The sequence below is a fragment of the Salmo salar genome, chromosome 01 (assembly GCF_965601325.2).
Source record: "Salmo salar chromosome 01, fSalSal1, whole genome shotgun sequence".
Lineage (NCBI taxonomy): Eukaryota > Metazoa > Chordata > Actinopteri > Salmoniformes > Salmonidae > Salmo > Salmo salar.
In genome coordinates, this window is record NC_138291.1 from 174,095,852 (window position 1) to 174,110,506 (window position 14,655).

At 41.8% G+C, this 14,655-nt stretch overlaps 1 protein-coding gene across 8 annotated transcripts in view; it reads right to left on the reverse strand.

Moving 5' to 3' along the window:
• Nucleotides 1-14,655, reverse strand: part of psd3l (pleckstrin and Sec7 domain containing 3, like) — a 152,220-nt gene that overhangs the window by 87,259 nt on the left and 50,306 nt on the right. Inside the window, exon 1 of one of the 8 annotated variants that reach the window (XM_014144581.3) lies at nucleotides 3,536-4,210. The exons of 6 other annotated variants lie outside the window; for them this stretch is intronic. In XM_014144581.3, the coding sequence (XP_014000056.1) occupies nucleotides 3,536-3,546 (11 nt within the window). In that variant the 5' untranslated portion in view covers nucleotides 3,547-4,210. Of the gene's footprint in view, nucleotides 1-3,535; nucleotides 4,211-14,655 lie in introns of those variants that run through there. One more of the 8 variants, XM_014144572.3, reaches the window with a different exon arrangement.

The window sequence follows — 14,655 nt, forward strand, 5'->3', positions numbered from 1 at the left end:
GTTGCACACCTGGATTGTACAATTGCCCATTATTCTTATTAAAATTCTTCAAGCTCTGTCAAGTTGGTTGTTGATCATTGCTAGACAGCCATTTAAGTCTTAAATTGGCTTGAAAATCAATGGTAAGTCAAAACTGTAAATTAGGCCACTCAGGAACATTCACTGTCATCTTGGTAAGCAACTCCAGTGTATATTTGGCCTTGTGTTTTAGGTAATCGTCCAGCTGAAAGGTGAATTTGTCTCCCAGTGTCTGTTGGAAAGCAGACAGAACCAGGGTTTCCTCTAGGATTTTGCCTGTGCTTATATCTGTATTCCATTTATTTGTATCCCCCCCCCCAAAAAAAACTGTCCAGTCCTTAACGATGACAAGCATACCCATTACACCCCCATGTTTGAAAATATGAAGAGTGGATTTGCCCCAAATATAATGCTTTGTATTCAGAACATAAAGTTAAAATTGCTTTGCCATATTTTTTGCAGTATTACTTAAGTTCCTTGTTGCAAACAGGATGCATATTTTGGAATATTTTTGTTCTGTACAGGCTTCCTGTTTTTCACTGTCATTTAGGTTAGTATTGTGGAGTAACTACAATGTTGTTGATCCATACTCAGTTTTCATATCACAGCCATTAAACTCTAACTGTTTTAAAGTCACAATCGGCCTCATGGTGAAATCCCTGAGCTGTTTCCTTGTCTCCAGCAACTGAGTTAGGAAGGACACCTGCATCTTTCTAGTGAGTGGGTGTATTGATACACCATCCAAAGTGCAATTAATAACTTCATCATACCCAAATGGATATTCAATGTCTACTTTTTTTAAATTTTTTACACATCTACCAATTGGTTCCCTTCTTTGCGAGGCATTGGAAAACCTCCCTGGTGTTTGAATCTGTGCTTTAATAAATTCCCTACTTATTTGAGGGACCTTCAAGATAATTGTATGTGTGGGGTACAGAGATGAGGTAGCTATTCAAAAATCATGTTAACCACTTTTATTGAAAATAGAATGAGTCCATGAAACTTGTGAAGCACATTTTCACTCCTGAACTTAATTAGGCTTGCCATAACAAAGGGGTTGAATACTTAGTTTCATTACATTCCAGCTTTATGTTTTTTATTCATTTCTAAAATGTTCTACAAAACGACAAATATGTCCACCTTGAAATGATGGTGTATTGTGTAGCTCAGCGACACAGAAACGTTATTTAATCCATTTTAAATTTAGGCTGTAACATGTGGATAAGTAAAAGGGTGTGAACACTTTCTGAAGGAACTGTATACTGTGAAAATACAGAACGGTTTCAATTCCAGAACCACAGCCCCAGTGAAGAATTCACATTCCTGGGTCAGTGGAGCAATGTAAGACAAACGAAAATTCACCATTGAAGGTTAGACAAAACCAAGTTATTCATAGTTCTGCATTTAACTGAGCAAATGGTAGTCACACGTTAAAGTAAACTGATTGTTAATTTAGCGCAAAAAGATAGTTATTGAAACAAAGGCTGTCTGTTGAGTAGGCACAAGTACTTAAAACTTTTTTTTTATACAACCAATAACTGAAGTTGTCCAGCCAATTTAGTGACCCCAAAACATCTATTTCTAGAGCTATGCACCAACCAAAACTATAATAAAGCTACACAAAGAGAAGTATTATTTGATTTTTCATTAGGGAGTTTACAGTGCGTTTTGGATTGTGGGTCTGGCACTAAAACGCAATGTAAAATAAAGCAGATGTATTTGAGGGAAACAATTAGTGAAAATACTTTCTGCTGCCCGAGCCTAATCCTTAAAAATGGCACCTAAACACAATTTGGCTGCTTGCACTATGGAACCGTGGCACCGCTGATCATGGTATTAACTGTACATGAACGCCCTTGGTTTCAATTATTTATTTTAAAAAAGCTTACTGAAAATACATTAAGGCCATGACAGAGAAGGTGAACTTGCTTAGGAGTCCAGTGTACTCTATCATCTTATAACTCAAACACTTCCCAATTTTCTTTCTTAACAAATATGGCTACAACTGTTGCTAAGTAAAATGTAGGCTTGTGCCATTATCTATGAAACAGTATTCGTCGGCACCAGCCTGGGGTTTTACTGACTAGGATGTTGCTCGGACGGTTGGCCCATTTTTTCAGTTCTCCTCAAGTGCTTGATTTAATGTCAGCACTCCTCCGACCATAGCAATGGACCACTGTTTACTTGACCTAGCACATTCATCTCGTAGGCATGTGTGCTAAAAAAGCATGCTTGAATTCATACACAAAGGTTATCCGTGAGTGAGTGAGAGTTATGGATGCAGTTCTAGATTTCTACCACTGTGTGGCACAACTAAGTGAAAGCCAAGGGAGATTCAGCTTCATGCATTGTACAGCTGCCAGATGGGTTATAAAGGTTTATCATCGTGTTCCTAGGAAATCACCTCATTCAACTGTAATGCTAGACATGGACTACAAACTTGTTTCTTCAAATTGGACATCGCTTCACTGACTCACCCCTCAAGGAGTTATCTAGGCAACAAGCTATGCCAGGTATCCTTTGCAAATCCAATGCAATGCATTAAAGAATGTCTGGCATTCCTCACTTAGGATAGCCCAGCATAAGCACACACACAGTCCAGTTGACATAGCCAGATAAAAACACAAATACTATACGGCCTTTTCAATATAGCTTCTCAGTCAACTGGACTTTTTAGAGTATTTGTGAGTCGAAAGATTGACACATGCAAATAGTCTTTTTTCCAATTACGAAATAGTAGCAGGAAGAGCTTATCGTAAGACTGCTGAAATGTTTATAGGAAATAAGCAGACAAAAGATCAAAAGCCTGAATGTATGACTATTTTAGTCAAAGTATCCATTAGTAATGTGAAAGCAGAACACACTAAATTGACAGTGTTTGACGTGATGAATGCGATATCCCTGACGCGGAGCAAAACAATTGGTGTGAATCGTATGGAAATAATTGAAACAGTTTTGCATAAATGCAACCATGAAATGCACGTATCGTTTGATTATTGACAATGACAAACAGAAAGCTGGTTTGGTAATCACGTGCTTCGTTGACTGTCACGCAATTCCAGGGTAATAAAGAACGTATTTCCTTATTTTGAAAGGATATTCACTAAAACAACGAATATATGTCATGATTCCATGCACTAAAAGAAAGACAACCAAAAGAGCCCAGTTTAGTGAGTAACGTTTGCGGCACAGCTGTTACCGTTGAACGTTACATGGGCTGCGTTTAGTCAGGCAGGCCAATTCTGATATTTTCTCATTTGGTATTTTGACCAACCAGAACAGTTCTGATAAATCTGATGTGCTTGGTCAATAGACCAATTAGTGGAAAAATATAAAGATTTGGGCTGCCCGTCTAAACACAGCCTTAGTTGTTTCGTTTAGTGAGAAAGACATTACTGAGAGAAGAAACCTGTTGAAAATCCCTCTCTCTCAAAAGGACACTCCTACGCTCCACCCTCCTAAAAAGACAACAGTGTCGCCTACTTGCCAACTTGTAACTGTGCCATGGATAACTCACCTTCCGAACATTCCTGCGGCCCGTTGGTTAGACGTCACATTTAGTCAACTGTTTGTTTTGTGTTTCATGCGAGTAAATAGCACTAAGTCGTCTCATCGCAAGTTGGATTTCAATTCACCACCGTGTCAGCGTCTCATCCCCCCCCAAAAAAACTTTACCTGCTGCGAGATTGTGCACAGATATCCAACAATTAAGTCTGAATACGTTGCTTTAAAACGACTACGGAAAGTTATTCGCGTGCATTCCAGTCCAAATGTGTAGAGTGCAGCTCATGCTGTGTATTAGTACCGCGCGCAGTCCACAATACGTTTGTTCAACGAAGAAGAAAATAATTTTACTTTGTTGAATCTCGGCTCATCTCCTACTAGGCTGAAATGTGGAGGCATTTCCCACAAACCATTGCATCCAGATAGCGAGTACCGAAAGAAGAGAGTCCCGTCAGAGCGCAAGAGGCGAAGCGAGAAGGTTCACTCCCGTCCAAATCTGTCCACGATATGCAGACCGCCTGCCTTCCCGCCTTTGGGACAACGACTCCCATTGTTAAAGCGGAAACAAGATTCTCTCGTCATTATACAGCATCTCTGGTCCCGTGCATCGAAACACACATCAAACAGAGAAAGTTCTAACATCCTGCCTCCCCGCAAGCTGCAGCACAACTTCCCCTTCAGCGGAATAGGCAAGGAGTGGAAGAACTGAAGTAATGAAAGACTGATGCTGAAAATTAACACTTCAATCTGCTCATCCATCGGACTTGCCCAAGTATATCTAATTTATGTTAATGGTTATGTTAATGACATATGGTTTGGCATTCTCCATCTTTGGGATTAACATGGACAATAAACTATTCGTCATTTCAATCGACTGCATTTTGTCTGATGAGTCATGCCAAAACAAACCTCCATTTTAAAGCAGTAAAGCCTCTTATATAGGTCTAAACTAGCAAAGAAAACACAGACCATTTCTCGACCACAATAACCCTTATTTCAGCCAAACAGGCAATAACAAAAATACACAGTTGATCCTCCTAGGATCAAGATAGAGACAAAACAAACCATTTGCATACAGCCAGTGTATAATCAGCATTTAGAAGGCTTTTACTGAGCATTGAAATCATGTGTCATTTGGTCTGAAAATGAGAAACCACTGCAATTACAGAACCAACTCATCTGTGACGTTGGGTTGGATGTTCCTCAATTCTGTCAATTCAACTTAAGGTTGCAACATTTTGGAAGATCAAAACGAAATTAACCTTTCATTTGAATGACAATGAATAATGAAGAACCTCAGAATCTGCACTGCACTAAAACGTAGGCCTAAGTCTATTGCATGAAAACCCTCCAGCAAAACAGAGCTTTAAAGAAAAAAAATGTCGTACACAAGCTCATCGTAACTCAAGCTCATAGTCTAATAAAGCAAATGACGGACCCTTAAACCATTATATTATCAATAACACAAACAAACCCCAGCTTAAGCATTCAGAGACAGATAAAGTAAGCTGACCACTCTCTGGTGATTGACCATTGAAACACTGGTCTGGTCTTCGCCACCATGGCCTATTTATTGCCTTTACCTCCCTTATCTCACCTCATTTGCTCACATTGTATATAGACTTATTTTTCTACTGTATTATTGACTGTATGTTTGTTTTACTCCATGTGTAACTCTGTTGTTTTATGTGTCGAACTGCTTTGCTTTATCTTGGCCAGGTCACAGTTGTAAATGAGAACTTGTTCTCAACTTGCCTACCTGGTTGAATAAAGGTGAAATAAAATAAATAAAATAAAAAACACCACAAGGGGAAACCAGCATGGGAATGTGGTGTTTGAGTTCAACTTTATAGGTCATTTTTAGGTGAATGGATGACTTGAATGCCTCCTCTACTCTGCCAATGATTGTCTCTCTGTCACTGTCTGTAACCACAGGCAGACCAAGCCAGCGGTGTTCTGCTCTGTACTCCCAAGTCTCCAGAGGGAGTGTCCAAAAACAGCTGCCGAGAGATTTCCCAGCAATGACTCACTGTCGTCTCGCCCATCCATGGTCTCACTCTTGTCTCATTAGACGTCCTGGAGGCCTCCTCCATCTGGGACAATGGAGGATCAAGGGCCTGTGCCCCAAATGGCACCCTATTCTCTGTGTAGTGAAATACTTTTGACCAGCGCCCATAGAGTCCATATGGTTCTGGTCAAAAAGTAGTGCACTATACAAAGAATAGGGTGCCATTTGGGGCACATGCATGGTTCTGTTGAAAAACCAGTAGCAGTTACTAGAGCCAACAGAGTAGCAGTTACTAGAACCAACAGAGTAGCAGTTACTACAGCCAACAGAGTAGCAGTTACTAGAACCAACAGAGTAGCAGTTACTAGAACCAACAGAGTAGCAGTTACTAGAACCAACAGAGTAGCAGTTACTAGAACCAACAGAGTAGCAGTTACTAGAACCAACAGAGTAGCAGTTACTACAGCCAACAGAGTAGCAGTTACTACAGCCAACAGAGTAGCAGTTACTAGAACCAACAGAGTAGCAGTTACTAGAGCCAACAGAGTAGCAGTTACTAGAGCCAACAGAGTAGCAGTTACTAGAACCAACAGAGTAGCAGTTACTACAGCCAACAGAGTAGCAGTTACTAGAACCAACAGAGTAGCAGTTACTAGAACCAACAGAGTAGCAGTTACTACAGCCAACAGAGTAGCAGTTACTAGAACCAACAGAGTAGCAGTTACTAGAACCAACAGAGTAGCAGTTACTAGAACCAACAGAGTAGCAGTTACTAGAACCAACAGAGTAGCAGTTACTAGAACCAACAGAGTAGCAGTTACTAGAACCAACAGAGTAGCAGTTACTAGAACCAACAGAGTAGCAGTTACTAGAACCAACAGAGTAGCAGATACTAGAGCCAACAGAGTAGCAGTTACTATAACCAACAGAGTAGGAGTTACTAGAACCAACAGAGTAGCAGTTACTAGAGCCAACAGAGTAGCAGTTACTACAACCAACAGAGTAGCAGTTACTAGAGCCAACAGAGTAGCAGTTACTAGAGCCAACAGAGTAGCAGTTACTAGAGCCAACAGAGTAGCAGTTACTAGAACCAACAGAGTAGCAGTTACTAGAACCAACAGAGTAGCAGTTACTACAGCCAACAGAGTAGCAGTTACTACAGCCAACAGAGTAGCAGTTACTGGAGCCAACAGAGTAGCAGTTACTAGAGCCAACAGAGTAGCAGTTACTAGAACCAACAGAGTAGCAGTTACTAGAACCAACAGAGTAGCAGTTACTAGAACCAACAGAGTAGGAGTTACTAGAACCAACAGAGTAGCAGTTACTAGAGCCAACAGAGTAGCAGTTACTACAACCAACAGAGTAGCAGTTACTAGAGCCAACAGAGTAGCAGTTACTAGAGCCAACAGAGTAGCAGTTACTAGAGCCAACAGAGTAGCAGTTACTAGAACCAACAGAGTAGCAGTTACTAGAACCAACAGAGTAGCAGTTACTACAGCCAACAGAGTAGCAGTTACTGGAGCCAACAGAGTAGCAGTTACTGGAGCCAACAGAGTAGCAGTTACTAGAGCCAACAGAGTAGCAGTTACTAGAACCAACAGAGTAGCAGTTACTAGAACCAACAGAGTAGCAGTTACTAGAACCAACAGAGTAGCAGTTACAAGAGCCAACAGAGTAGCAGTTACTAGAGCCAACAGAGTAGCAGTTACTAGAGCCAACAGAGTAGCAGTTACTAGAGCCAACAGAGTAGCAGTTACTAGAACCAACAGAGTAGCGGTTACTACAGCCAACAGAGTAGCAGTTACTACAGCCAACAGAGTAGCAGTTACTACAGCCAACAGAGTAGCAGTTACTACAGCCAACAGAGTAGCAGTTACTACAGCCAACAGAGTAGCAGTTACTACAGCCAACAGAGTAGCAGTTACTAGAACCAACAGAGTAGCAGTTACTACAGCCAACAGAGTAGCAGTTACTACAGCCAACAAAGTAGCAGTTACTAGAACCAACAGAGTAGCAGTTACTAGAACCAACAGAGTAGCAGTTACTAGAGCCAACAGAGTAGCAGTTACTACAGCCAACAGAGTAGCAGTTACTAGAACCAACAGAGTAGCAGTTACTAGAGCCAACAGAGTAGCAGTTACTAGAGCCAACAGAGTAGCAGTTACTAGAACCAACAGAGTAGCAGTTACTAGAGCCAACAGAGTAGCAGTTACTACAGCCAACAAAGTAGCAGTTACTAGAACCAACAGAGTAGCAGTTACTAGAACCAACAGAGTAGCAGTTACTAGAGCCAACAGAGTAGCAGTTACTAGAACCAACAGAGTAGCAGTTACTGGAGCCATCAAGAATATGCAATTTCATTTCTTCTGCTTAGTAGTACATTTTTCAGTGGAGCGCTCTCGCTAGCACAATTTGAGCTGCCCTAAAGAGCTGTCACATTGACTAACTAAACGTTATTAATATTGCATTTGAACTTAACTCGGATGAAATTAATCTATTCTCATTGTCCACAAAAGGGGAGGATCACTTAATGCTTAGCAGCTTTTATGTCTGCATGTGGGAGAAGATCAAATCCTTTTCAAATCATAATAGTCTGACACCAGCACGTCTCCACCCCTACTTTCTCAAACCTCCTCCAACACCATAGTCTTCTTACATCACCGTTTTACAATACTACATTGATTGACAGATAAAAGTCACAGTCACTAAAACTGGCTGACACTCTGGTTCATAAAAAACATGTAGAAGTGGCGAGTTTGATCAAAATCGACATACAACTGTAAAAATTGACAGCGTATTCATTCATTACTGTACATGGCCTATGGGGAAAAATCAACCCACCAGCCTAATGTTACCAGCACCGCGCTCTACAGTATAACCCACCAGCCTAATGTTACCAGCACCGCGCTCTACAGTATAACCCACCAGCCTAATGTTACCAGCACCGCGCTCTACAGTATAACCCACCAGCCTAATGTTACCAGCACCGCGCTCTACAGTATAACCCACCAGCCTAATGTTACCAGCACCGCGCTCTACAGTATAACCCACCAGCCTAATGTTACCAGCACCGCGCTCTACAGTATAACCCACCAGCCTAATGTTACCAGCACCGTGCTCTACAGTGTAACCCACCAGCCTAATGTTACCAGCACCGCGCTCTACAGTATAACCCACCAGCCTAATGTTACCAGCACATTGCTCTACAGTATAACCCACCAGCCTAATGTTACCAGCACCGCGCTCTACAGTATAACCCACCAGCCTAATGTTACCAGCACCGCGCTCTACAGTATAACCCACCAGCCTAATGTTACCAGCACCGCGCTCTACAGTATAACCCACCAGCCTAATGTTACCAGCACCGTGCTCTACAGTATAACCCACCAGCCTAATGTTACCAGCACCGTGCTCTACAGTATAACCCACCAGCCTAATGTTACCAGCACCGTGCTCTAACCCAGTGAGCTATTGGAACCGTACTCAAACACAGCTTGTCATACTCTAAGTTATTTACTGCACCACAACAGAAGAATTGGGGCTACGTCCCAAATGGAACTTTATTCCTGATTTAGTGCACTACTTTTGACCAGGGTCATATGGGCCCTGGTCAATAGTGCACTATACAGGGAATAGGGTGCCATTTGGAGCATGGCCTGAGAGATTATGAATAATTCGGTTTAGTTTCTGGTGTCATTACAGAAAACGAAAGGGGTGGAGGTGCTAAAACACATTGTGACTTCTTTAGTACAGTAAACATGATCATTTACATTCATTTCCTCTGACATCTAAAGGGGGAACTACACAGCATGAGGAAGTTATTGTCGTCATGACAACCTGTATACTACTCCAGCAAACACAAAGTATGCCTCTCACTTCATCCAAATGAAACCTGGTTATGACACTCCGCTTGCTTGAGAAACACGGGAATGGATTTAATTGCAGTGAAATTGTTTTTGGCCGAATACTTTGCATGTGAAGAATGTCTCTAAATGTGTCCTGTGGGTTTATGCCACAAAATATATTTTCAAGCCATATAAAACTAAACAGACACAGGCATCCTAAATAAGTGCTTTTTACTGGAAGATGTGAATAAGAGAAGAGGTGGATGTCTTGTATACCAGCTACGAGAGGGGTTTCACAGCGACTACAAACCACCAGTTTCGCAACATCACCATGAGATCTTTCTACACACTTGAATCCAAACAATAATACTGGCTCCAATTCAAATAAACTCAATAGTCACCATTCTACCACCAACACTAAACCAAATCCATGAGGTGCTTGAGCACCGACCCCTGAAATATTGGTTGATCTAACAAAGTGAGGCTATTGAGACTTATTTTTCAAGTCTAGTGGAAGATGGGACTACAAGGCAGTACAGGCAAGCCTTTTCCCTGTCTGACTAGCCTAGTGGAAGCTGGGCCTACAAGGCAGTACAGGCAAGCCTTTTCCCTGTCTGACTAGCCCAGTGGAAGCTGGGCCTACAAGGCAGTACAGGCAGGCATTTACCCCATCTGACTAGCCTAGTGGAAGCTGGGACTACAAGGCAGTACAGGCAAGCCTTTCCCTGTCTGACTAGCCTAGTGGAAGCTGGGCCTACAAGGCAGTGCAGTACAGGCAGGCATTTTCCCTGTCTGACTAGCCTAGTGGAAGCTGGGACTACAAGGCTGCACAGGCAGGCATTTACCCCATCTGACTAGCCTAGTGGAAGCTGGGTCTACAAGGCAGTACAGGCAAGCCTTTTCCCTGTCTGACTAGCCTAGTGGAAGCTGGGACTACAAGGCTGTACAGGCAGGCATTTACCCCATCTGACTAGCCTAGTGGAAGCTGGGTCTACAAGGCAGTACAGGCAAGCCTTTTCCCTGTCTGACTAGCCTAGTGGAAGCTGGGACTACAAGGCAGTACAGGGAGGCATTTTCCCTGTCTGACTAGCCTAGTGGAAGCTTGGACTACAAGGTGTTTAATCTGTAACTGATTCATCCTACATTACCCATGATTCATTTAGGCCTAGTAGCAGCGGCAGACCATTAGCCAACCATAATGAACATACAATTGAATTAGTCGTCGCCAAGACAATGAGAGATCATACAAGAGTTGATTCCTATGTTTAAGATGTAAAGAATATTTGCTGTTCTGTGGTGTGTAATGAGAAGTAAATCAGACGGTGCACTTGACGCATTTATGAAATTGCTTATTCCAGTTACTAATAAGCACGCACCCATTAAGAAAATGACTGTAAAAACTGTTGTATGGATGAGAGGGATGAGGCGAAAGGAAATGGCAAATAAGTTTGGCTGCCCAGACGATTGGCAAACGTACTGTAGATTGAGAAATCATGTGACTAAACAAAAATAAGAAGAAACTGTACTATGAAACAAAGGCGAACTCTATTGAATCAGATGGCTCATTCATCAAAAAAACACACTGATAATGCCAAATACTTCATTTTTTTCATTGACTAAATTAGCAAATTTAGGCATGACAACCTCAAACTCAACCTACACATCCATGCATAACGATATCGTGGTATAATACATGTCGTATCGTAGATATGTAGTGTTAGAGTAGTTGTGTAATAATGTGTTGTATGATGTACTGTTTTATTAGAATTATTTTGAGATGTAATTGCCTTAAATCTTGTTTGGACCCCAGGAAGAGTAGCTATGGCAGCAGCTAATGGGGATCCTTAATAAATACAACAACAATAAAAAAACACAAAAACACCGAGGGGTCCGTATTCATACAGCATTTTAACACGGATCCCAAACCGGCTGTGCGCCATCGTGCATAAATGTATTTTGTCCCCCCAAACCAAACGTGATCACGACACGCAGGTTAAAATATCAAAACAAACTCTGAACCAATTCTATTAATTTGGGGACAGGTCGAAAGGCATTAAACATTTATGGCAATTTAGCTCGCTAGCTTGCACTTGCTAGCTAATTTGTCCTATTTAGCTAGCTTGCTGTTGCTAGCTAATTTGTCCTGGGATATAAACATTGAGATGTTATTTTACCTGAAATGCCCAAGGTCCTCTACTCCGACAATTAATCCACACATAAAACGGTCAACCGAATCGTTTCTAGTCATCTCTCCTCCTTCCAGGTCTTTTCTTCTCTTGACTTTATATTGCGATTGGCAACTTTCATAAATTAGGTGCCTTACCACCACCGACCTCATTCGTCTTTCAGTCACCCACGTGGGTATAACCAATGAGGAGATGACATGTGGGTATCTGCTTCTATAAACCAGTGAGGAGATGGGAGAGGCAGGACTTGCAGCGCGATCTGCGTCACAAATAGAACTGACTTCTATTTTATCCCTTGGCTACGCAGACGCTCGTTGGCGTGCGCGATCAGTGTTGGTGCAATAATTGAATAATATAGATTTCTACATTTATTTTGCAACGCGTGCGTGAGCGGTGTAGTCAGCCTGTAAGAATAGGATCCGTTTTGGCTTTTAGATCACAATGAATAAGATTACCTGGTGCGGGGAGACCTGATCCTAGATCAGTATTCCTACTCTGAGACGCTTGGTACATAATGGCCCCTGGTGCCTGTTTCTATTCACCCAGAGTTTTATTTCTTAAGAGGTGATTTTCCTTTTATACCATTTCTACATTATCCTTGCTGAGTGCTGGCTGTAGGCTATATACACTGAACAAAAAAATATAAAACGCAACATACAACAATTTTACTGAGTTACAGTTCATATAAGGAATTCATTAGGGCCTAATCTATGGATTTCACATAACTGGGAATACAGATATGCATCTGTTGGTCACCGATACCTTAAAAAAAAAAAAAAGTAGGGGCATGGATCAGAAAACCAGTCAGTATCTGGTGTGACCACCATTTGCCACATGCAGCGTGAAACATCTGCTTCGCATAGAGCTGATCAGGCTGTTGATTGTGGCCCATGGAATGTTGTCCCACTCCTCTTCAGTGGCTGTGCGAAGTTGCTGGATATTGCCGGGAACTGTAACACGCTGTTGTACACGTCAATCCAGAGCATCCCAAACATGCTCAATGAGTGACATGTCTGGTGAGTATACAGGCCATGGAAGAACTGGGACATTTTCAGCTTCCAGGAATTGCGTACAGATCCTTGGGACATTGGGTCATGCATTATCATGCTGCAACATGAGGTGATGGTCGGTGGATGAATGGCACGACAATGGGCCTCAGCATCTTGTCCCGGTATCTCTGTGCATTCAAATTGCTATCGATAAAATGCAATTGTGTTTGTTGTCCGTAGCTTATGCCTGCCCATACCATAACCCCACCGCCACCATGGGACGCTCTGATATCAACGTTGTAAACAGCAAACTGCTCGCCCACACAACGCCATACACAATGTCTGTCATCTGCCCGGTACAGTTGAAACCGGGATTCCTCCATGAAGAGCACACTTCTCCAGCTTGCCAGAGGCCATCGAAGGGGAGTATTTGACCACTGAAGTTGGTTACGATGCCAAACTGTAGTCAGGTCAAGACCGTGGTGAGGAAGACGAGCACGCAGATGAGCTTCCCTGAGATGGTTTCGGACAATTTGTGCAGAAATTCTTTGGTTGTGTAAGCCAACAGTCATCAGCTGTTCGGGTGGCTGGTCTCAGACGATCAAGTAGGTGAAGAAGCCCGATGTGGAGGTCCTGGGCTGGCGTGGTTACACGTGGTCTGTGGTTGTGAGGCCGGTTGGAGAGAGGGGAACAAGCTTTTTGTGCATATGGAACATTTTTGGGATCTTTTATTTCAGCTCATGAAACATGGGACCAACACTTTACAACAATGCATTTATATGTATGTTTAGTGTATTCAACATCTCTTACGTAGTACTTCGTTCTCTGTTTTCTGACATCTCACGTACACTACCATTCAAAAGTTTGGGGTCCATTTTTTGTCCAATAAAATACCATCAAATTGATCAGAAATACAGTGTAGACATTGTTAATGTTGTAGCAGGGATGGGAACTGGTGAGGGCTCAAAAAGGTGACACTTGTTTTGTGTAAAATAAAAAGTGGCTAATGTGAACCTAACTCACATCTAAAAAATGTAAAGAAAGCAATCCAATGTTATTTGTTGCCTAGACTTTACTGCACACTCAAGTCTTGAGAACAAAACTACACTAATATTGCAGTTAGCCATGACAGCCTTTATAATAGAACGCTTGTTACCATGACAGCCTTTACAATAGAACGCTTGTTACCATGACAGCCTTTACAATAGAACGCTTGTTACCATGACCACCTTTACAATAGAACGCTTGTAACCATGACATCTTTTACAATAGAACGCTTGTTACCATGACAGCCTTTACAATAGAACGCTTGTTACCATGACAGCCTTTACAATAGAACGCTTGTTACCATGACAGCCTTTACAATAGAACGCTTGTTACCATGACAGCCTTTACAATAGAACGCTTGTTACCATGACAGCCTTTACAATAGAACGCTTGTTACCATGACAGCCTTTACAATAGAACGCTTGTTACCATGACCACCTTTACAATAGAACGCTTGTTACCATGACAGCCTTTACAATAGAACGCTTGTTACCATGACAGCCTTTACAATAGAACGCTTGTAACCATGACATCTTTTACAATAGAACGCTTGTTACCATGACAGCCTTTACAATAGAACGCTTGTTACCATGACAGCCTTTACAATAGAACGCTTGTTACCATGACAGCCTTTACAATAGAACGCTTGTAACTATGACATCTTTTACAATAGAACGCTTGTAACCATGACATATTTTACAATAGAACGCTTGTTACCATGACAGCCTTTACAATAGAACGCTTGTTACCATGACAGCCTTTACAATAGAACGCTTGTTACCGTGACAGCCTTTACAATAGAACGCTTGTTACCATGACCACCTTTACAATAGAACGCTTGTTACCATGACCACCTTTACAATAGAATGCTTGTTACCATGACCACCTTTACAATAGAACGCTTGTTACCATGACAGCCTTTACAATAGAACGCTTGTAACCATGACATCTTTTACAATAGAACGCTTGTAACCATGACATCTTTTACAATAGAACGCTGGTTACCATGGCATCTTTTACAATAGAACGCTTGTTACCATGACAGCCTTTACAATAGA